We start from the raw sequence: 23490 nt of genomic DNA, 5'->3' as shown, positions 1-23490 counted from the left end.
GCTCAGCAGAGAGGGTTTGGGAGTGGGGCGCTCAGTTGGGGGGTCTGGATGCAGCTGTCTGAGTCTTAGTGGGGTGGAGACCTGGGTGTGGGGGGCTCTCATTCATAGATTTATAGATTCTAGGACTGGAAGGGACCTCGAGAGGTCATCGAGTCCAGTTCCCTGCCCGCATGGCAGAACCAAATACTGTCTAGACCATCCCTGATAGACATTTATCTAACCTACTCTTAAATATCTCCAGAGATGGAGATTCCACAACCTCCCTAGGCAATTTATTCCAGTGTTTAACCACCCTGACAGTTAGGAACTTTTTCCTAATGTCCAACCTAGACCTCCCTTGCTGCAGTTTAAACCCATTGCTTCTTGTTCTATCCTTAGAGGCTAAGGTGAACAAGTTTCCTCCCTCCTCCTTATGACACCCTTTTAAATACCTGAAAACTGCTGTCATGTCCCCTCTCAGTCTTCTCTTTTCCAAACTAAACAAACACAATTCTTTCAGCCTTCCTTCATAGGTCATGTTCTCAAGACCTTTAATCATTCTTGTTGCTCTTCTCTGGACCCTTTCCAATTTCTGAACATCTTTTTTAAAATGCGGTGCCCAGAACTGGACACAATACTCCAGCTGAGGCCTAACCAGAGCAGAGTAGAGCGGAAGAATGACTTCTCGTGTCTTGCTCACAACACACCTGTTAATACATCCCAGAATCATGTTTGCTTTTTTTGCAACAGCATCACACTGTTGACTCATATTTAGCTTGTGGTCCACTATAACCCCTAGATCCCTTTCTGCCGTACTCCTTCCTAGACAGTCTCTTCCCATTCTGTATGTGTGAAACTGATTTTTTCTTCCTAAGTGGAGCACTTTGCATTTGTCTTTGTTAAACTTCATCCTGTTTAACTCAGACCATTTCTCCAATTTGTCCAGATCATTTTGAATTATGACCCTGTCCTCCAAAGCAGTTGCAATCCCTCCCAGTTTGGTATCATCCGCAAACTTAATAAGCGTACTTTCTATGCCAATATCTAAGTCGTTGATGAAGATATTGAACAGAGCCGGTCCCAAAACAGACCCCTGAGGTACCCCACTCGTTATGCCTTTCCAGCAGGATTGGGAACCATTAACAACAACTCTCTGAGTACAGTTATCCAGCCAGTTATGCACCCACCTTATAGTAGCCCCATCTAAATTGTATTTGCCTAGTTTATCGATAAGAATATCATGCGAGACCGTATCAAATGCCTTACTAAAGTCTAGGTATACCACATCCACAGCTTCACCCTTATCCACAAGGCTCATTATCCTATCAAAGAAAGCTATCAGATTTGTTTGACATGATTTGTTCTTCACAAATCCATGCTGGCTGTTCCCTATCACCTTACCACCTTCCAAGTGTTTGCAGATGATTTCCTTAATTACTTGCTCCATTATCTTCCCTGGCACAGAAGTTAAACTAACTTGAACCTACTTAATGGGAAGCCCCCACTGCTGCTGCCGAAGGGATGCCAGCTGCAGAGTTAACGAGCTGGAGCGGCACCCTCCCTCATCCAGGCATCTCTGTGCTCACACATATGGGGGTGGGAGAGCAATGGCACCTCGCCTCTGTTTGGGGGGCAATGTCCTCCCTGTCTCCTCAAACTATGCCCATGGATGTTCCCAGCCTAGGGTTGTCAGGTGTCCTGTTTTCAACCGAACGTCTGGTCAAAAAGGGACTCTGGCACTTTGGTCAGCACTGGGATGTTAAAAGTCTGGTTGGTGGTGGAGAGATGAGGCGGGGGCCTGCAGCAGCTCTCTTGGTGGAGCTCAGGGGTGATGTGAGCCCCGGCGGGCAGGGGGTGGATCCCAGCGGAGGGGCTGGGAAAGGCATTCAGCTGCAGCCTGGGGCCAGCAAGGTTAACCCTGGGCAACAGCCGCCCTGGTGGCCGGGGGCTTCCTGCTGAGCTGGCATGTGGCCTTTAGGAAGTGCCTTCAGCCCTCCTCCCCGCCCAGCCTGCTGCTCCCAGGCTGGTGGGAGCAAAAAGAAGAGCCAGTCCAGCTCCTCCTAGGCTGCATGCAGCCCGTGTCAGGGGAGGGGGCCAGGGAAGGCTCATCTCGGGACCATTCAACCAGCAGGTAAGGGGCTGTGGGGTTGTCAGTCTCCTCCTGGGGATGAATGGGCTGTTTGGAAGCATGAGACTAAAGTTAGGCTGCTGTCACCAGGAACGGGTCTGAGCGGAGTCGAGCAGCAGCTGGATGCGGAGGCCCCAGCCAATGGCCGGACTGGGGAGGGACGAAGGAGAGGGGCTGGAGGTCACTGCAAATGGCAGGAGGAGGAGGAAGGGATCTGCAGCAGCTCTCTCCCTGGTGCTGCTATGATTTGGGCTACACTGGGGGCACAGTGAGCCAGGAGCAGCAGTGGGGTATATGTGTGTGTGTCACTTGCAGGGAATTCTCTCCCCCTCCCCCCACCCCTTGCATTCCAGAGAACCAGAAAAACTTTTGTCCTCAGTGTGCTGGCCGAGCCATATGTCCAGGATTCATGGCAGATAGAGCAGCCTCTGAGCAGGGAGGGTGGGGGAGAGTGAGTGACGGAAGGAGGGGGGATGGAGTGAGCAGGGGTGGGGCCTTGGGAGAATGGGTGGGGTTGGGGCAAAGGTGTTTGGTTTTCTGCAATTAGAAAGTTGGCAACCCTAAGTCCCACCCCACTGTGCGATTATTTACCTCTCTGCTGGCTGCTCTGGGCACTGGAAATGATGCACCCTGCTGGAGGGGGGCACATGACCACTCTTGCAGCTTCCCTTTGTTTCCCCATCTTTTTCTGTGGGGAAGCAAAGAGATCTGTGAGGGACATGAATTCTGCATGAACAAAGTGGTGCAGAATTCCCCCAGGAGTAAGATTTCTGCACCAGCCTTTGGCTCAAGCACCAAGAGAACTTGATTTGATTGAATCTCTAATGATGCTTAGATTTTAAAAACTATACACAAAAGGGCAAAAACTCCCTCAATGACAGCACCCATCCAAAAGAAGGTGAAACAGGTGAGAACAGAACTCAGACAAAGAAAGAGGAAAGGATATCCAAAGGTGGATGGGCAGAGAAGGAAGACTGGGAACAGCACACACAAAACAGTGCAGAAAAAGGGTCAACAGGATCTATAATAGGAAAGAAAAAATGGGGTGAAGCCAGGAAGGCAAAAGAAGATATAATGAAGAATAGTAGACAGAATAAGTTACGTCATTAAGGTGTACTAAACATTGAAAATGCTGCAGTTAAACATCATGTATAATAAACAGTAAAAAACTTTTACTCATATAAATTGTATGACAATGGATTTTTAGAGAGGCAGGGGTGGCTGTTGGTGATATGATTTTTGCAAGGGTTGCAGCACAGCTGGTATTTTCCTGATCTCTGCATACATATTGGTGTTTCAGAGGACTTTAGAGAATGTGCCTGTCAAGCTGTGTGGAGTGGCTCATGACTGTGAGTGTCAACCCCAAGGCAGACTGTTACAAATCAGGGCACAAACCCCAAAGTGGTTGTGTGTTTTATAATTAGATTTCACCAACCAATCATCAAGTGTGAACTCCTCAAGAAGTACTATAATGGCCTTAACATGGAGTCACAGACAGTTCCCTTAGGTACTCTGGTTTATCGTGCCACCCAGGCAAACTTGCCTTTGTGATAGATGGTCCCTTACACCAAAAATCACAACAATATTCAGGTTACTCCCACTCCCAAAAGGACCAGTTCCTTACCCCAGTCAATTGTACCTCAAATCTCTCACCAAAGACAACACTTGTAACCAACCCTATATTAAACTATCAAAAGCTTTAATCACTAAAAAATTAGAGTTATTTACAAGGTTAAAGCAGGAAAATATACACACACAAATAAGTTACAGTCTTAGGTTCCAAAAAGTAATAGAAGCTGCTGTAATGTGGAAGCTCTATATGTCCTTTAGGGCTAATCCAGGCTAAACAACTGGTCGTCTGTTGCTTATGCTTAGGAACCTTTGCACCTCAGAGCTCAGGCAACATAGGGATAACAATTTCTTCTTGACAAAGATTTTCATTCCCCTCAGAGTTCAAACTGATGGGATGAATGCTTGTGCACATCTCTTCTTCATGTGTGTGGGGGGAGCAGTCAACAAAGTATTTTATTCACGGATGTTCCACAGTGGCTTGTCTGGTGTCTATGGGCCTTCTTTTGTTAGAGAGGAGATGACACCAATTGTGGTAAGCTAGTACAGGGGTCGGAAACCTTTCAGAAGTGGTGTGCTGAGTCTTCATTTATTCACTCTAATTTAAGGTTTTGCGTAATACATTTTAATGTTTTTAGAAGGTCTTTTTCTATAAGTCTATAATATAACTAAACTATTGTTGTATGTAAAGTAAATAAGGTTTTTAAAATGTTTAAGAAGCTTCATTTAAAATTAAATTAAAATGCAGATCTTATCAGTTTAGTGTGATCCTTGCCCTTGCTGAGTTTTCCAATGTCTGGCACGTATTTGGATACTTTAAGCTGCACACAGGCTTCTGAGTGATCGGTTGTTAACTGACTCTGAGAGGGAGAGAGGACAGATTTCATGTATGAAAATACCTGTTCACACAGGTATGTGGATCCAAATGCTGAAAGCATTGCAAACGCAATTTTCTTCAAACAGTTAAATTTCACTGGCAGGGACGTCCAGTAGATCAGAATAGAGGCCCCATGATCTGTCTCGGTAGCTTCAAGTGCACTCCGCAGATCTCCAAACTTTGATGTCCACAATTCTGAGCTTTTTAACTGAATGAGTTGCATTTCAAAATCTTCAGCACCCAGCCACTGAAATACAGACAAATCCAAGTTGCTTTCATTGAACTTTTCAGGTTTAATTAGAAAAGAATGCATTAGGCCAAATTGCTGGAAATCTTGAAATCTGTCAGAAAATTCTGATTCCAGTTCTTGCAGGTACATTCCAATCTCATCGACACTGACAGTGCAATGTGTTAATAGCTCTTTTATTTGTCGGAAGTAGCGGAAAGTCGAAGTTCGAATATCCCGAGAAAAAACTGCTAGTTTTACAACAAATGCCTTCCGGGCTTCATAAAGATCCAGAACCGTTTGCCCTGCACCCTGGAGACAGAGGTTAAGTTTGTTTAGGTGAGCGGTGATGTCAGTTAGAAACATGAGCTTACACATACATTTAGGGTGACCAGATCACCCAAGTCAAATATTGGGACACGGGGGGAGGAGGGAGGGCGTGGTGGGAGGGGGCAGGGCAAAAAAAAACCCACAAAAAAACACACACACCCCTTTCTTCACAAGCGCCGGAGGGAGGCCTGGGAGATGCAGCGGAAGCGCAGGGCCGAGGTGAGTGAGAGTCCGGCCTGACCTGAGTGCAGGCAGGACTCAGTCGGGCAGTAGGGAGAGTAGGGGGGCGGCCCGCGGGGTCAGGCGGTGGCTGTTCTCCACCCCTGGGCAGCGGGACTCAGGAGCAGCCGCTGCTGCAGCTCCCACTGCTGCGGGGGGAGGAAGTGGCCGATGGCCAAGCTCGGTGCCTGAGCCCGGGCCTGTTGCGGGGACCCAGCAGCGCGCACGCTGCACCCAGCCCCTGGCCAGTCACGTCTGGACTGCTGCCCAGCTGGTGATATCCCGAGGCGGCCCCAGGGTGGAGGCATCAGCAGCCCAGCCCCGTTTGTTCCCCTGTGGGACCCGAGCGGGACGGGGGGGCTGGGGCCTGCTGCCCCCACTCCAAGGCCGCTGCGGGATAGCATCAGCTGGGCAGCAGCCCAGACGCGACTGGCCATGGGCTGGGCGCAGCATGCGCACTGCTGGGTCCCCGCAACAGGCCCAGGCTCGGGGGGTTCGGGCCCGGGCGCCAGAGCCGCAGCCGCTGAGCTTGGCCATCGGCCACTTCCTCCCCCCGCGCCAGTGGGAGCTGCAGCAGCGGCTGCTCCCGAGTCCCGCTGCCCAAGGGTGAAGAACAGCCGCCGCCTGGCCCCGTGGGCCGCCCCCCTACTCTCCCTACCACCCAACTGAGTCCTGCCTGCCCTCGGGGCCAGGCCGGACTCTCACTCACCCCGGCCCCACACTTCCCCTGCGTCTCTCGGGTCTCCCTCCAGCGCTTGTGGAGGAAGGAGGAATGGCGAGCCTGGGGAAGAGGCGGGGATTTGGGGAGGGAGCCAATGGGGGAAGGAGGAGGGTGGAGTCGGGGCGGCGGGGGTGCAAGCACTTCTGGGCTCCGGAGTATTTGCTTGTTTGTCCAGTGTCCCGACCTAACATTGGTCGAGATGCGGGACAAACAAGGAAATATCAGGACAGTCCCGATAAAATCGGGACGTCTGGTCACCCTACATACATTTGTCATCATCCAGTTTGGGGTAGTTTTGTCCTTTTACTGACAAAAAGGCCTTGATTGCATCAAAACAGTTTACAAAGCCCACCAAAACTTTGCCACGACTTAGCCACTGAATGTTGCTGTGAAGTGGAATGCCATTATAAGCACTGTCCATCTCTTCTAGCAGTGCTTGAAACTGTCTGAGTCAAAGCAGATCGAGCAACAAGGAAATTCACAATTTGCACCACTGTATTCATCACATTATTAAGCTCTGAATTAGAAATTTTAGCACACAGGTTTTCTTGATGGTTGAAACAGTGAAATTTGACTGTCGGGCGGCCAATCTGATCTTCAAGTAACTTTACAAATCCCTTCTGTTTTCCGAGCATGGTAGGAGCACCATCTGTTGTCACACCAAATATTTTTCTGATGTCAACTCCTCATTCTTCAAAGTGGTTTACAAAACTTTCCACTATATCTTCCCCCTTTGTTGTGCCACGCACGGGTTTTAGGCAACAAAGTTCCTCTTGGATTTCATCAGAAGCACAATATCTTGCAACAACTGTCAAACGTGGAACGTCGTTTATATCCACGCTCTCATCAACTGCAACACTAAACACTACTGTTTCTTTTAATGCAGTCGTCTGCTTTTTGTTAATGTTTTCTGCCATTTCGCATACACATCTCTCAAATGTTCTAGCAGAGACAGACAGTTCTTTTATTTTAGATAAAGATATGATCCTATTTGACAAATCATTGAACAAAACCTCTGAACTGCTGAAAAAAACTTCTTTTGTACATTCCCCATCTGTAAACGGCTTTCTGTTTTTTGCAATGCACTGTGCAATCTTGTATCTTCCTTCTGTGGCTTGTTTTTTACTTACACTTAAGCATTTAAAAACACTGCTTTGCTTCTCATATCCTGCTACTGCCTTTTTGATCGATTCAGTCTTGTCTGCTTCCTCAAGAAAGGTTTTCTCGTGCTTCGTTTGAAAATGTCATCGAACACTTGATGTGCAACAAACAACACTTTCACAACAGAAAGCACAAACAGCACGATCCTTCTTTGAATAAATCCAAATGTGTCTGTCCAAAAAGGCTGAAATTAACCATCATCTAACTTTGCTTTCTTAGGAGCTGACATTTTGTCAAATGTACCCCTCGACTTAGAGTGGGAAAAAAAATCGTGACAGATGGTACGCACAATGTCAAACGCAGTGCGCTGTTCCACGTGGCATGATAGTGATGTAAGCAGCAAATCAGGACTTTAAAATATCCCAGTACAGTGGTGCTGGAACAATTTTTAAGGTGGGGGTGCTGAGCTGCGCCCCCTCATGCCCCTGTCTGCACCCCTCACTGCGCTGGGCTGGGGCCTGTGGGCCACAGCTGGGGGCGGCTGCAGAGCCCTGGGCCGGCGGCTGGGACCCCAGGCCTGCCGCAGAGCCCGCTGGACCTGTAGCCAGGACCTGGGCAGTGTGAGTGCCACTGACTTCAGTGGGAGTTGAGGCATCTCAGCACCTTATAGGATCAAATTCTTTGTCAAGAAACAATGACTTTAAAAGACAGGGCAATCTATCAAGAGGAGGAAGGCTTGCAATTAAAATTATCTGTATAGAACTCCTTTTGTGGTTCTCATTTTTAGCGTGTGGCTATTTTGACTTTCAAACCTTTTAGTTATGTATCAAAAATATTTAAACAACATTTAAAGCTCATCTTTAAAGAACTTGCAAAATGTCTGAGGAGCCTCATTTCTGCAAAACTGGCATCCTCAGAGCAGCTGTAATTGCATTATAAAGTAGAGCCCTGTGGTTGTTATGTATAATTACAATTGAAGAAACCTTTCCAGAACTGAGGAAAGAGCTCTTAGAACAGAGAAATATTTTTCCTTAATAAATGGATATTTATAGGGGGTGTTTTTGTGTTCCTAAGTTTCTTCAGAGAATGAATGTTATGTCTGTTCAGTTATTTTCTTCATGTCTCACCGTACTGAGCCTTAAGATTGCCACACTGGCCTTTTCAAACACAACAGAATAAAATGAAGAAGGAAATACAAGTGGATTGAACATATAATAAGAGAACATCCTAAGGAATGACCTGTTTTCCTTAATTTGTCACTAGCTTCAGATGTCAATCAGTTACATTCAGGACCGGCTTTAGGCACCAGCAAACCATGCACGTGCTTGGGGCAGCACAATATCAGGGGCGGCATTCCGGGCTCTCTCTGAGTTTTTTTGTGGGGCCAGGGTGGGGGGGAGGATGCGGCAAAAAACTTAGAGCCGGTCCTGGTTACATTAATTGAACCAGCTTCTGTTGGTGAGAAAGACAAGCTTTCAAGCTTTTCTCTCTCACCAACAGAAGTTGGTCCAATAAAAGATATTACTTCACCCATCTTGTCTCTCTAATATCCTGGGACCAGCATGGCTACAACAACACTGCACAGTTGCATTAATGAAAGATACAGAATGGAAAAGAAAATACATCTAGAAGGACCACACTATCTAATCAGAGATTTTTAGCATAAAATCTAGCTTAGTGCCCAATATTTTCAGAGTTCAGGTAAGTTTAACTCTAGGCTCATCTGTATACATGATCCCCTTTGTCATGTTAAGTAGTACTTTATTCCTGGAGCAGGCCCATTGAAGTCAATCAGACTGATTGAGGAGTAAGATACTATTTTCTGTAATTGAGGACATCAGATTCTGGTCCATAAGGAGTAATGAATAGAGGTTCAATACTGTTTTATCATTCACACTGAACCTCCTATAAGATATCTTAATCAGTAATACATTTCAGGGCCCTGGAGAGTTGACTCATGATTTTATTAGTATAGGTGCAAGGATCACTATTTGAAACTGATTACTTCTGTCACTCATGTTGCAAATGACAATATTGCTATATTACATGACCTGATTAGATCAACCTTTTTATAAATTACATACCCAAAAAACTGCACCCGAAGAAGTGAGGTTTTTACTCACGAAAGCTTATGCCCAAATAAATCTGTTAGTCTTTAAGGTGCCACCAGACTCCTTGTTGTTTTTACTCAAAAGATAGGAAATGCCAGAATTACAGTTGCCCATGCAACTTTTTTAATTCAGCCCTATTTTGTGTATGATGCAGTCTTTAATTGCATGACCACATACTATTTTTTCCATAGGCTTCCTGCACAGCCAGTGAACAAGTAGTTGTTTAATTTATTTTTATCCTCGACATCTGGTGTTTACCCCTACACTGTATACAAAATCATTAATTTCCTCCTGGGTGTTTCTATGGCAGTGATCTCCAACCTTTTTATGCCCAAGATCACTTTTTGAATTTAAGGGCAACCCAGGATCTACCCTGCCCCTTCCCGAGGCCCCACCACTTCCCCAAAGCCCCACTCCACCCTCCCCTCCCTGTCGCTCACTCTTCCCCTCACCCTCACTCACTTTCACTGGGCTAGGGTAGGAGATTGGCGTTTGGGAGGGGATGTGGGCTCTGGGCTGGGGCTGAGGGGTTTGCAGTGTGGGAGGGGGCTCCAGGCCTGGGACAAGGGGTTGGGGTGCAAGTTCTGGGAGGGAGTTTGGGTGCAGGAGGAGGCTCCAGGCTATGGCAGAATGTTGGGGTGCAGGAGGGGGTGCATGGTGCTGTCTCTGGGAGGGGGCTCAGGGCTGGGGCTTGGGGTGAAAGAGGGGGTTTGGGGTGCAGGAGGGGATATGGGGTCCTAGCTATGGGAGGGGGCTCAGGGCTGGGGAAGGGGCTTGGGGTGCAGGAGGGGGTAGGGGTGCTGGCTCTGGGAGGCGGCTCAGGGCTGGGGGTTAGGGTGCGGCTTCCTGCCAGGCGGCATGTACCTTGGGTGGCTCCCAGTCGGCAGTGCAACAAGGCTAAGGCACAGCCCCATGCCGCTCCCAGAAGGGGCCAATGCGCCCCTGGAGGGGAGGCACATGGCTCTGCGCCCTGCTCCTCTCTGCAAGCACCACCCCCACAGCTCCCATTGGCCACAGTTCCCCGTTCCCAGCCAATGGGCACTTCGGGAGTGGTGCTTGCAGGCAGGAGCAGTGCGCAGAGGGCAACCCCTGCCCCCCCTCCCCGCCCCCGGGGCTGTGCTGGCTGCTTCCGGGAGCGATGTGGGGCCAGGGCAGGCAGGAAGCCTGCCTTAGCAGCAGCCCCGCTACACTACCGGAGATTGCAATCAACTGGGAGATTCTCTAGGATTGACCAGTCAATCATGGTTGATCTGTTGGTGACACTGTCCTATGGCCAGACATTAATAAAGTTATCACCAAAACAATCTCTGTGAGATTAGGTGATATTATAACCCATTTTAAAACCCAAAGAAATCCGTTTTACCCTGTATAAAGCTTATGCAGGGTAAATTCATAAATTGTTCACCCTCTATAACACTGATAGAGAGATATGCACAGTAGTTTGCTCCCCCAGGTATTAATACATAGTCTGAGTTAATTAATAAGTAAAAAGTGATTTTATTAAATACAGAAAGTAGGATTTAAGTGGTTCCAAGTAGTAACAGACAGAACAAAGTAAGTCACCAAGCAAAATAAAATAAAATGCGCAAATCTATGTCTAATCAAACTAAATACAGATAAGATCCTCACCAGTTCCAGAATGTTCCCTTTTACAGACTAATCTTCTTTTAGCCTGGGTCCAGCAATCACTCATACCCCCTGTAGTTACTGTCCTTTGTTCCAGTTTCCTTCAAGTATCCTGGGGGGTGGAGAGGCTCCTTCTTTAGCCAGCTGAAGACAAAATGGAGGGGTCTCCCACGGGTTTAAATAAACTTTCTTTTGTGGGTGGAGACCCCCCTCTTCACTCCTATGCAAAGTTCAGCTCCAAGATGGAGTTCTGGAGTCACCTGGGCAAGTCACATGTCCATGCATGACTCACAGTCTTTACAGGTAGCATTCATTGTTCACATGCTACCTTGAACGTCCTCAAGTAGATTTCTTATGTGGATTGGAGCATTCCAAGAGCCATTGTCCTTTAAGTGTTTCTTGATTAGGTACGTAATTTCAACATTCCTTTCTCCAGGAACTGACCAAATGCTCTACTAAGGTTATTTAGAAATCAAGTCAGTACACAGCCAACATTCATAACATCGAATACAAAAATGACACATGCATGCAAATAGTATTAATACATTCAGTAGATCATAACCTTTACAGAGATATGGCATATGTAGCATAAAACACATTCTAAGCATATTTCCATAGAGCCTTATGGGAGGTACCATCAAACTCTCATTAACTCCAAAACTTTGATTCATTGCTGGAACACAGTCCATCCTGTACTCTGAATGAGGCAGAGTACATATGCACAAGGGGGACAAATTAAGGTTGTAAAGGCAACCTTAATTCTAGCATTTCCTAAGTTTTGAACACTTGACTTTGCACCTTTATATTATTTTAACATAGGAAATTACATTTAAAAAGACTAAATTTTTGAAAAGTAAACTAAAAAGAATTCTATCATATGGAATCATATTTACTTCCACATGATTCATCAGTAGGATCTGCTACACAGATCTACCACAGGAACTAATAGAGTATCTGGGAGGACTAGAGGGAGATGAGACTTATTTTGGTAGTGGGTATCTCTGTGACTCACAGCTATTTGCTAGACAGAAAAGGAATGTTTAGATTAATGAATCCTGGTTCAGTGTAGGGTGACCAGGTGTCATGATTTTTTAGGGACAGTCCTGATATTTGAGGCTTTGTCTTATATAGGTGCCTATTACCTCCTACCCCCTGTCCCGATTTTTCACACTTGCTGTCTGATCACCTTAGTTCAGTTCCAAATTCTGTAGAGGAGGTGCTCTAGTGGTCACAGATCCTTCCATTCCTGCCCTGAGCCTATCCCTGTCCTGTTCCTATCTCTCTCCCCCAGCTCCTGTTCATTTCCTCCTCTGCAGTTCCTGTTCTTGTCACCCTAGGCTTTTGCTTCCAATCCTCTGATTCCTGTCCCAGTCTCTGTCCCTCTCTACACCTATCCTCCAAGTATCTGTCACTCTCTGCTCCTATCGTATCCTTTTTTTTCAAGTCAGACTGTTACCCCTTCCACCATACAGCCAGGGCACCAGGAGAGGGAGCACTGAAAGCTTAAAAGAGACTGTCTCCATCCTCTCAGTTCTGGTACCGGCTGCCACAGCAGACCCTGATAGCCAAGAGAAGCAATTGCAGCGAAAGTTCTTCTTAGCCCCAACAGCTCTGGGTTGGAGCAAGTTTAGGTGTTCTATGCAGTTGGAGTATGTTCAGTCCAGCTAGTATGTAGGCATTGCGGGGAGGGGGACGGGGTGCGGGCGGAACATGTTCAGTGCAGACAAAATCTTCAGCAAGTAATGCTGCCAGCCTATAACAAACCTCTACAGAGCATGTGTGAACTACATCTCTGAGGCATATAAATTGAGCTGGATTTTTACATAATATATATGGGGAGAGCAAAAGGCACATCCCTGACACTAGGGCAATCTCCTGCCAAATTGCAAGTCCCTGCTCTAAAGCAAGGAGGTGGTAGAGCTTCTCACTGAAACAATTGTAAGAATTTTTTTAACATGGGCAAAACATTGTCTTTTCCCTAACCTTATTCTTGGAATGGGCTAAGCTACTTTTGCTGAGACTGTCACAAAAAATTGAATCTGAGGCAGACACCCAGCATGGAAAATTCCAAGCCAACAGTTTAAATTTGGAAAAGTTACAAGCACCTGTAAACAGGGTGTTATAATGGAAAGTGTTAGGCAACTTTAACTATAGATGTCACTGCTAGCTCCATCTATAATTAGTAGCTATTGGGGTTGGGTTTTTGCTTATTAACAGAATACTCTGGTTTTTTTTTTGTATAGCTTGAAATTAGGGAGAAGTTGGGATGATAAAGAGTACACATGGGGTGCAACTTTATAGTGTAAAGTGAAAAGCTCCACCAGGAGGAAAATGATCCTCTTCATCAGCAAATTGTGTTTCTTCATTGTTCTGAATGGAGAATTGGAAAAACAGAAGTGCTTCAAAACATTGAAATGATTAATCACTGATAAGTAAGGCTATGTTTTAGTCATGGGTATTTTTAGTAAAAGTCATGGACAGGTCATGGGCCATAAACCAAAATTCACGGACCCGTGACCTGTCCATGACTTTTACCCAAATACCCTCCCTGACTAAAACTTGGGTGGGGGACTGCAGGTGCTCTGGGGGGTGGTGGTCTGGGGGCGCCGCGGATACTGGGGGAGGTGACCCAGGACCCTCACTGGTGCTGAGGGGTGGGGGTTTGGCAGGGTTGGTGGGACTTCCTATCTGGCTTCACGTCCCTGCAGCTCCTAGGCAGTGGAAGCAGGGGTCAGGGCAGGGGCTCCACTGCTCCTGCCACAAGCGCCAGCTGCCACAGTTCCCATTGATTGGTAACCGCAGTCAATGGGAGCTGGGGGTGGGGCCTGCGGGCGCAGGCAGCATGAGGCGTGGAGACCCAGCCTGGTCCCTCCACTGCCTAGGAGCTGCAGGGGGGGGCATGCTAGTGGAGCTGGGGAGCCCCCTACCCCTAGGTAAGTGCCCCTCCAACCCCCTGCCCCTAGCCCTGAGCTCCCTCCTACACACCTCCCTCCCACAAACCGCTGCTGCTGGCCCAGGGGCTGCCCAGCTCGGGCAGCCCCTGAGCCAGCAGCAGCCGTTGCAGAAGTCACGGAGGTCACAGAAAGTCACAGAATCCGTGACAGACTCACAGCCTTATTGGTAAGTACTAATTATCTGATTGAATACATTCTTTCTAACACTATGAAAAGGTGAGGAGGAGAGTATGAAACATCAAACACTGGATGTATGATTAAGGAAAATATAATTTCTGTTTCTTAATGATTGAAGCGGAAATTGGCAGCTGTGGTTAGGAACATAGTGCACATTTATCCCTATGGAAAACATGCCACTTCAATTCAGTGTCAGATAACAATATGCCAAATATAAAGAGGGATTTTCATCTGGCAGTTTCCCAAATACTTACCGATACTTCTCACTATATTATTAGGAACGCAATACTTATGCTAGCTGGTTGCTGAAATGTTTATGAACAAACTTTAAGAAACTGAAGTATATTTTCAGAGTATAATTTTCCATATAAAATGCACTATTTGTACATTGCTTTCTCTAATTATTCCTGTGATTTTTGCATACATTCAAATTTCTTCAGAAAAAACATAAAACTCTGCTCTCTTTAAGATAAAATTAAAAGCACATGCAGAGAAAGGGCTTGATATTTATTCTCAAACAGACATTCTCCTCCCACCCCTCTTTCCAGAGAGGTTTCTTCACACATGAGATTTCAGAATAGGGTTGCCAGGTGTCCAGTTTTCGACCGGAAAACCCGGTCAAAAAGGGACCCTGGTGGCTCCGGTCAGAACCACTGACTGGGCAGTTAAAAGTCTGGTTAGCGGCACAGCACAGCTAGCAGGATCTCTGCCCGGCTCCGCGCAGCTCCCGGGAAGCGGCCAGCATGTCCCTCCAGCTCGGAGGCAGCCACAGGGGCTCCACGCGCTGCCCCCATCTGGAGCGCTGGCTCTACAGATCCCATTGGCCGGGAACCATGGCCAATGGGACCCGCGGGGGGTGGCGCCTGGGGGCAGGGGCAGCGCGCAGAGCCTCTTGGCCGTGCCTCTGCCTAGGAGTTGGAGGGACATCCCAGCCTAGAGCCCATATCCCCCCCATTCCCCAACCCCCTGCCTCAACCTGGAGCCCCCTCCTGCACTCCACTCCCTTCATCCCCGGTCCCACTCCAGAGCCGGCACCCCCAGCCGGAGCCCTCACCTCCTCCCACATTCCATCACACTGCCCCAGCCCAGTGAAAATGAGCAAGTGAGTGAGGGTGGGGGAGAGTGAGTGATGGTGGTGGTGGGATGGAGTGAGCAGGGGTGGGGCCTCAGAGAAGGAGCAGGACATGAGCGGGGCCTCAGGGAAGGGGTGGGGCAAATGCATTTGGTTTTCTGCCATTAGAAAATTGGCAACCCTATTTCAGAAGCCATTACACTTTTCACTTTAACAACTTAGTCCGGGAGCTAGGTGGTACGGTAGATACATTTTTTTTGCCATTTTTCGTCTGGAAATATGCATTGAAATCCTATTTTGAGTTGCACATGACAATGTGTTTGGTGGTTCTGCCGAAGGGCCTGATCCAAAGGTCACTGAAGTCAGTGGGGGTCTTTACACTGAATTGAGTGGGCTTTGGATCATGTCATTAGTCCCTCCTCTACATTTGCCACCATTCTAAAATTCATACAGAATTCTGCATGATTTGTAAGTGTTGTGAAAAAGAGCCAGGAATGGAATAGACAGGGTGTTTCAGTTTTAAGATTAATATAGCTTGGCAGATCATATGAGGAAGTTCACACATACTACAGTGTGACAGATTCCAGTCAGTGGTATTAGTCTCTCCATATTATGTGCATCAAATTAGAGCAAATTAAAGGAGTAACCTGACCTGATATCTTTAACAAAAGACCTTTGTTAAAATTTCTGAAAGAGTAGGAAGTTACAGTATATATTTGGGTTGATAATTTCATACCACATTTCAAGATATTAATTCATTTTTTTATTCAAAAATTTACAAAGAGAAAGAAGGGTGAGATCCTCAGCTGTTCTGTCCTCGTATGTTATTTTTGGATTGTGTCTCTCTTAGAAAAATCTTGAACTATCCTGCTGCTCTTCAGTTTGTCTCATATTGTGAAGTCATTGCTTCCTCGTGAGCAGTTACTCACATTAATGGAACTGCTGATCAGTGTGAGTAATGGGTTTACAGTATATGAGCAAATCAGTTCTCTGAAGAATGTAAGGAATGTGTTAAAACAGGTCAAGATGTAAATTTGCCACATCATTGATATAAAATAACATGGTACAGAATAATAAAAATGTGTATCATAGACATTAGAGATAGAAAAGACTTATTAGCTCATCTAGTTTCTCTCTCTGCCAGTGCAGAATTATTCCCTATAGTATATTTACTGGGGTTTTGTCCTGTGAATTTTTAAATATTCTGTGCAACAGATCTAACCATAAAAGCAACGTGGGATTTGTTTCTCCTGTCAGCTATTTGATATTATTTCAGTTAACAGTTATGTAAACCATACATACTAGATGCATAGCAGGTACTTTGGAGCAGCATGTCACTATTCCTGAATTAAAGAGACACTAAACTGGTATGGCCCAAATTTATTCTACTTTTCATTTTCTTATCTCTTTGCAAAATCCATGTATTTCAGAAAAAATGCTTTACTGTTAGGATATGTTTTTGTTAGAAAAACCTATGGCAGCAGTCTGATGTCCTAGAAATCTAACAGTAATAAATAAATGTACATGAGGAAAAGAGAGAACATATCTGGGGGGAAATTGATTTCATATTCAAGGATACAAAAAGCTTGTGTTGGCAACACTGAGTAACAAAAGAATCTTAAAATAATATTTTTGACAGTGTTTTTTAATAAGTAAAAATAGAAATAACCAGACAAATAAAAATGCAAATTCTGGAATGAAATAGACCTTTTAAATGGAAGAATCTTGGAAACTGTGAATGTCAGAAACTGTATTTGTGGATATTCCGCTCCAGTTGAATACCATCAGGTCAGCACGAGCTGTAGTGAACTCAATACTATGTACAGTATAAATAATCCTCATATTTTGAGCAGCAAGCATCATGACCAGCTGATATTTTCTTTCCTCGGGACCAGCTGTTCCTGGCACTGAGGAGTGCCTAACTGGAGCCATATGATCTTATCAACACATTTGAGAATTGTACCGAAACACTGACAAACACTCTGGTGCAGCAATGACTGTCATAGAGGAAAATCGCCCTTTTGCCCAGCAACTATCCAATGTCTACTTTACTATACTTTCACTTTTTTGTTTTAAACTTTTTGTGAAAATCAGCCTTGCCATCCTCAGTCACTTCTACATTGTAAAAGGGAACCGTAAGGAAGCAGCAAGGATAGCTGATGAATTTTATGGAATTCCTCAAGGGCAAGGTATGTGTGTACTTATTACTGTATCTTAGTTTATTGCCATTGGTTTATTCTTGTTGTAGTTAATTATTTAACTGCTCGTGATTTAAAAAAATATTTTCGTTAAGCCAAGTTGTGTGTGATTCCCTCCCCCCCCCCAACATAAGATAGCTCGTATTACAAGTGTTAGTTTGTTTATATTGGGCCATATTCTTCCATCTTTACCTTAAGTAGAATTTTTCTCCAAGAAAAGCTCCACACATTGTGAGTATGGGTAGCAGAATCTGTTCTACTATGATCAGAAAATCTAATTGTTAGCTCTCTTTATATCTTTGATATAGTTTATAACAAAAAATGTATAAGGAGGAAAGCTCCAGAGAAACATATCTATTAGAAAACATGGTTTATAAGTTGTAGATTAATGTGATGTACTGTATAAAACTGAATTATTATAGGCAGCATTGCTAGTGATTCCTATAGTTAAAGACTGCCTAACACTTTCTATTATAAGACCTTACTTTCAGTTGCATACATGCTCCTAAACTTCAACTATTGAGCTTAATTTTTCTATGCCAGGAGTCTGACTCAGGAAGAGTTTTTTAGAACATTTCAACAAAATCAGTTCATACATTTCTGAGAAAAAAAATAAGGAAAAATATGTTGCTTTGCCCATGTTAAAATTATTATAACCATTTAGTTGAGACACTATAGAATCTTCATGCTTTAGAATAGGGACTTGAAATTTGGCAGGAAGGTCACCCAGGTGTCAGAGATGGGCTTTTTGGCATCCTCATAGAAATCCACCCACATTTGGTCAAGTTGTAAGCCTCTGAAAATTACAGTGTGCATGTGCTCAAGCAGACATTTGTTAGTTTGGCAGTATTATTCTCTAAAGAGTCCATCTGTTCTAAGCATGTTCTATCTCCACATTGTGTCTATGCATATGCAGCATCCCTACAGAGTGAATGAGCATGCTCCTGCTCAGCTCAGGACTTCTGGGATGAAGTTTCCCTCCAATGCTCCTATGTCTGTCTGGGGTCACTCCTAGCACCCATGTAGCATGGAGGAAAAGGAAGAACTGTACCCTGAATTGAATCCAGTGGGATGAGGAGCTTTTGGGGGAGACTGAAACAGGAGCTGGTGAGAGGGGACTGGGACAGGCTGGAGTGCATAGGGGTAGAAGGAATCAGGCTTGGAGGAATAGGGTAAGAATATTTAACCATTATAGCACACTCCCCTACAGAATCTGGAAATGAACCCTAGAGTCCTGAGTCTTATTTTTCCTTTGCTATAAGCAAACATCTGTGAAATCGGCTGGCAAAATATGGGTCTCATCTTCCTATATGGCTGGTCCATAGAGGATAAGGATTTACTACTGCTGAAACTGACTGTTAGCTCAAGAGGCAAAGAGGTCTGTCCTGATGTAAAGATCCCAGTTCTGCAGGTGACTCCTGGGGGTGGGGGTGTCAATATGGTTCTACGTGATGGAATTTCTATTTTTCAGTTTATTTTTTATATGTCACTAGTTGATGGACCAAAAAAAAAAAAAAAAAGGCCTGAAGGAACATGTATATTTAAGGTTAAGGATGATTATGTCCTTAATTCACATTGTTGCACTGAGCAGTTATTTTATATAACACTGATTTTTATTAAGAACAATATGTCATCCTTAACTTTGGATTTCTTAGCTCTTGTCTGCAACACAACTTAGCTGTGATTTTAGGTTGATTTAAAAAAATAATAATTTCCAGAAGGTTGGTGGGGGAGAATGAATTCTGTAATTTAAGTTTAATGATGTTAAATTTGGTGAAAGTGGATTTGTTTTAATGAAAGGAGATAGATGGTGAGGGGCTGTGGTAAAGAGAGCGGGTCTCTTGTTAAAAAAATGGAAGGTAGTCTCTGAGTTAAAAATAACAAATGTGTAACGTATGTTGCTTTGGGACTTCTGGGCTTCATCTGGGTGCTCAGCATCAGAGTTTCAAAAAAATAAATATGTATGTATAAACTACAATAGTCACAGACTGAACAAATGTCTATTTCTAGAATAGAAACGTGAATAAGAAATTAAAAATACTTTTTTCTGAGTCATCCATTTTAAATAGCAAAGTTCATGTCTTAAAATAAGATTTAAGAGCCTAGTTCTGTTCCCAGTGAAGTTAATGGTAAAACTCCCATTTCAAAAAATGGCTTCAATTATAAAGTTCCCATTAATGGGATTATTCTTTAACTTTGGGCCTGATCATGAAAACACTCATATACTTACTTTATACTCATAGTTGTCCCATTGAACTCAGGTATGTAGCACTAACTAGTTAAGTATTTGCAGGGCCAAGGCCTATACGTTTAGATGATTACGCCTAGTTTTCCTCTTCCTCATGCTGAAGTGTACCTAAGGTTGGTTATTTTTCATGGCAAAAAATGTGTAAAGTCATGAGTCTAGTTACAAAAGAAAAGGAAAAGTCATAGCACACAAAGTTTTATCCCATTTTAAAATCTCATATTCCACCAAATTGACATAATTGAGCCACTTTTGTATAATAATAATCATGGAAAAAGTACTGCTCATTAGTGGACTGCCATGACTTTTTAAGAAAAATACTAATTCATGACTTTCTTTCAAGAAGGACGTGGGTGTCACTAATATGCGACCTCAGTTACCTTGTGTGTAGATATTGTTGCTCCTTTGGCTTTAACAGTTGCCAGTATTTGGGACCTTGCAGGATTATTTCTAAGAGGAAAAAATGATGATAGAAGTCAGATATACTCTTGGTGCAATCCTGTTTATTTACAAAAAATATATATTGTGACAAAGTTCCTCCTCTAGCTTGGTGGGTCCTGCACTTATTGGCGGATTTACTCACCTCAGAGATTCACTTTGTGGGTCGGGAAACAGCTCAGAGACCTTCCCCTCTGGTAGAAGCTACAGTCCAGATCAATTCCTCCTGTGTCTGATCAGGAGCTGGGAGGTTTGCGGGGAACCCGGGCCCACCCTCTACTCCAGGTTCCAGCCCAGGGCCCTGTGGACTGCAGCTGTCTAGAGTGCCTCCTGGTACAGCTGCACCACAGCTACAATTCCCTGGGCTACTTCCCCCTGGCCTCCTCCCAACACCTTCTTTATACTCACCACAGGACCTTTCTCCTGGAGTCTGATAATGCTTGTGCTCTTCAATCCTCAAGCAATACACCTTCCCACTCTCAACTCCTAGTGCCTCTTGCTCCCAGCTCCTCACATGCACACTACAAACTGAAGTGAGGTCCTTTTTAGCTCAGGTGCCCTAATTAGCCAGCCTGTTCTTACTGATTATAGCAGTTTCTTCTTAATTGGCTCCAGGTGTCCTAATTAGCCTGCCTGCCTTAATTGGTTCCAGCAAGTTCCTGTTTGTTCTGGAACTGCCCCTGTTCCCTTACCCAGAGAAAAGGGATCTACTTAATCTGGGACTAATATATCTGCCTTCTAACACTCTCCTGTAACCATCTGGCCTGACCCTGTCACAATATATAAAGTCCTGTTTTCCTAAACACAGTACAAGCAAACAGCAGCAACAGCAGTCAGCCTCTCCAGTCAATTTTGTGCCCTGAGGAGTTCTGTCTCTCTGCATTTTCTCAGGGCCATATTTAAGCCTGATCTACACTAGAAAGTTAGGTAGAAGGAAGCCGCCTTATGTTGACCTGTTAATATATGTGTCTACACTACCGGGCCCTTTACACCAACCTAAGTCACCTCTAATGTTGACTTCTGTAATCCACCTCTGCGAGAGCATAGCACTTAATTCGATTTTCATGGGTAGACTGCGAGGTAGTGCAGATGCAGTGTGCACCTTAATTGGCCTCCAGGTGGTGTCCCACAATGCTCATCTGTGACCACTCTGGAGATCAGTCTCAACTCTGCTGCACTGAAGCCAGATACACAGGAAACAGCCCCTCCCCTGCTAAAGCCCCAGGAATTTTTGATTTCCCATTTCCTGTTTGATCAGCATTGGGAGCATGCCAGCTTGAGCACAGCTGATCATGGAGACTACACGCTCCAAATGTGCTCCAGCCTGGTCTGAACAGGAGGTGGTGGATCTCATCGCTGTGTGGGGAGAAGAGTCTGTGCAGGCAGAGCTCCGATCCAGCAGAAGAAATGCTGACACCTATGCAAAGATTGCTTGTGGAATGGGGGAGAAGGGCTACATGAGGGACACACAGCAGTGCCCTGTGAAAATAAAAGAACTTCACCAAGTTTACCAGAAGGCAAGGGAGGCAAACAGTCATTCTGGTGCTCGACCCCACACATCCCGGTTCTACAATAAGCTGCATGCAATTCTCTACCAGCACCTCCACAAGCAAAGTGGACATCTCACAGCTGTGTGAGTCTAGGGACAACAAGGAGGACGATATGGTGGATGAGGAAGAGGAGGAGGAGGAAAATGGGAAACAGGTGAGAGTGGATCCATTCTCCCCGAGAGCCAGGAAATATTTTTAACCCTGGAGCCCTGTGGGTCGTAGGACATGACACCAAAAGTGAGGTGCTGTGGTTCTTTGCTTACAAGAGGCCACTCCAGATACGCAGAGGGTGGCCGCTGGAAAAGACTGTTTATGTGGACTGGGATAGCCCGGGAATCCTCCATGGATATCTCTAAGAAACTTCCATGGAGGTACTCTGCAATCCTTTGCAGAAGGTTTCTGGACAGGGCAGTCTTATTTCTTCCACCATGGTAGGACACTTTCCCACGCAACTCCTGAATTAATTCTGCTGGCATCCTTGCGGTACACAGCATAGCATCGTAAGGACTGGGTCTATACCCAAACGCTTGCAGCATCTCCTTCCTTTCCACCTCTGTTACCCTCAGGAGACTGATATCACATAGAGTCACCTAGGGGAAACAGGGGAAGTTCTCATTAAAAGTCCCATGCGTCTGACGAAGTGGCCATTCACCCACGAAAGCTTATGCTCCAATACATCTGTTAGTCTTTAAGGTGCCACAGGACTCTTTGTTGCTTTTTACAGGCTAACACAGCTATCCCTCTGATAATCATTAAAAATGCTCTTGCAAGAAATAAAAGGACATGTAGACCCACCCCACCCCTCCACATTCCGGATCACCAAATCACGTGGCTGCTAATGTGCCTTTACTGTGCTCGGCATGGGTTGGCAAGTAGTTTAAAGTGGCTGATAGGGAACTGGGCCCCCACATGAGGGATTCCGCAATTTGGGAGTGAAAACACCCCCCCCAACCCCATTCATAAACAGCTTCCCATGGTGCTATGGGGAAGGGCCATTGTTCGACTAGCTACCTCTGCTCCCGACATGAGCCTGCCATAAATCTCATTAAAAGTGCACTCACCCATGACCCCGGGGGGGGAGTGAGGGGGGCTTTCACCAGGGCTGGAACAGCAAAACGTCACAGTGAATGGTTACGGATTCTGATTATGTTATGGCTTACACCTAGTGTAACAAAGGTTGTTTGTTTGTTTGTTTGTTTTATGAAAATGGCCTTGCTATGGAAACATTTTATTCATGTACAATGGCTCCTTTATTTTTTCCCATGACTGACAGCTGGAAATGTGTCCTTCGGCGTGTCATCAACACCTGAAAGCAGACTTTTGCTGATTAGGAGGAGAAAGAACATGGGAGGACATGTTCACCGAGATAATGAACGCCTCTGGGACAGCTGATACAGAGCTGAGAGCATGGAGGATTTCACTGTCCAAGAAGTTAGAAATGGCCATGGAGAGCAGGAAAGCTTCCAATGAGCAAGAGCAAGCGGTGCAGGATAGGATGCTTCGGATTATGAGGGACCAAGCAGTCATGTTGAAGCATCTGGTTGAACTGCAGGAACAGAAGCAGGAGGGTAGAGTCCCTCTGCAGATCCTGGTAGACAGCCAGCCAGCATTGCCTGGCACAGAATCACCCTTACCCCAGCGTTCCCTGAGGCATGGGCAAAAAGTCCATTATCCCTTTTACTTAACTCAGCGGGAGGGTACCAGGAACAGAAGGCACCCATTCACAGACCTCTGATGGTCTGGAATGCGGTGTTATGTTACAGAGCTGAAAATATTTCTCCCATTCCAACTTTACAACCCCCTTTCCTCAAGATTACCTTTTTTTCTGTTCTCTCTCTTTACTTATGTTTGTTAAATAAAGTAAAGGGATTCGAGAAATAAATGTTCTTTATTGAGTAGAAGCAGTGGGCTTGGGCAGGGGGTTGGCTTTACAGGGACAGTGATACAAGCCACATCAAGGTTTGGGAAA

General features: G+C 45.3%; 1 protein-coding gene and 1 long non-coding RNA gene across 3 annotated transcripts in view; one reads left to right on the top strand and one right to left on the bottom strand.

The window, feature by feature from the left end:
- Window positions 1-11457: 11457 nt before the first annotated feature.
- Window positions 11458-23490, bottom strand: part of LOC117877651 — an 85385-nt gene continuing 73352 nt past the window's right edge. For both annotated transcript variants that reach the window (XR_004645779.1, XR_004645780.1), the window contains exons 5-6: window positions 19914-19983; window positions 11458-13257 (exon numbers count right to left, since the gene is read on the bottom strand). This is a non-coding gene — a long non-coding RNA (uncharacterized LOC117877651). The remainder of the gene's footprint in view (window positions 13258-19913; window positions 19984-23490) is intronic.
- The window catches only part of ASB5 (ankyrin repeat and SOCS box containing 5), a 64518-nt gene continuing 57973 nt past the window's right edge, over window positions 16946-23490 (top strand). Inside the window, exon 1 of the mRNA XM_034770943.1 lies at window positions 16946-17279. Coding sequence (XP_034626834.1) covers window positions 17084-17279 — 196 coding nt within the window. The 5' untranslated portion in view covers window positions 16946-17083. The remainder of the gene's footprint in view (window positions 17280-23490) is intronic.

Source organism: Trachemys scripta, chromosome 5 (assembly GCF_013100865.1).
Source record: "Trachemys scripta elegans isolate TJP31775 chromosome 5, CAS_Tse_1.0, whole genome shotgun sequence".
NCBI classification, from domain to species: domain Eukaryota; kingdom Metazoa; phylum Chordata; order Testudines; family Emydidae; genus Trachemys; species Trachemys scripta.
This window is presented reverse-complemented; position numbering and strand designations above follow the sequence as displayed.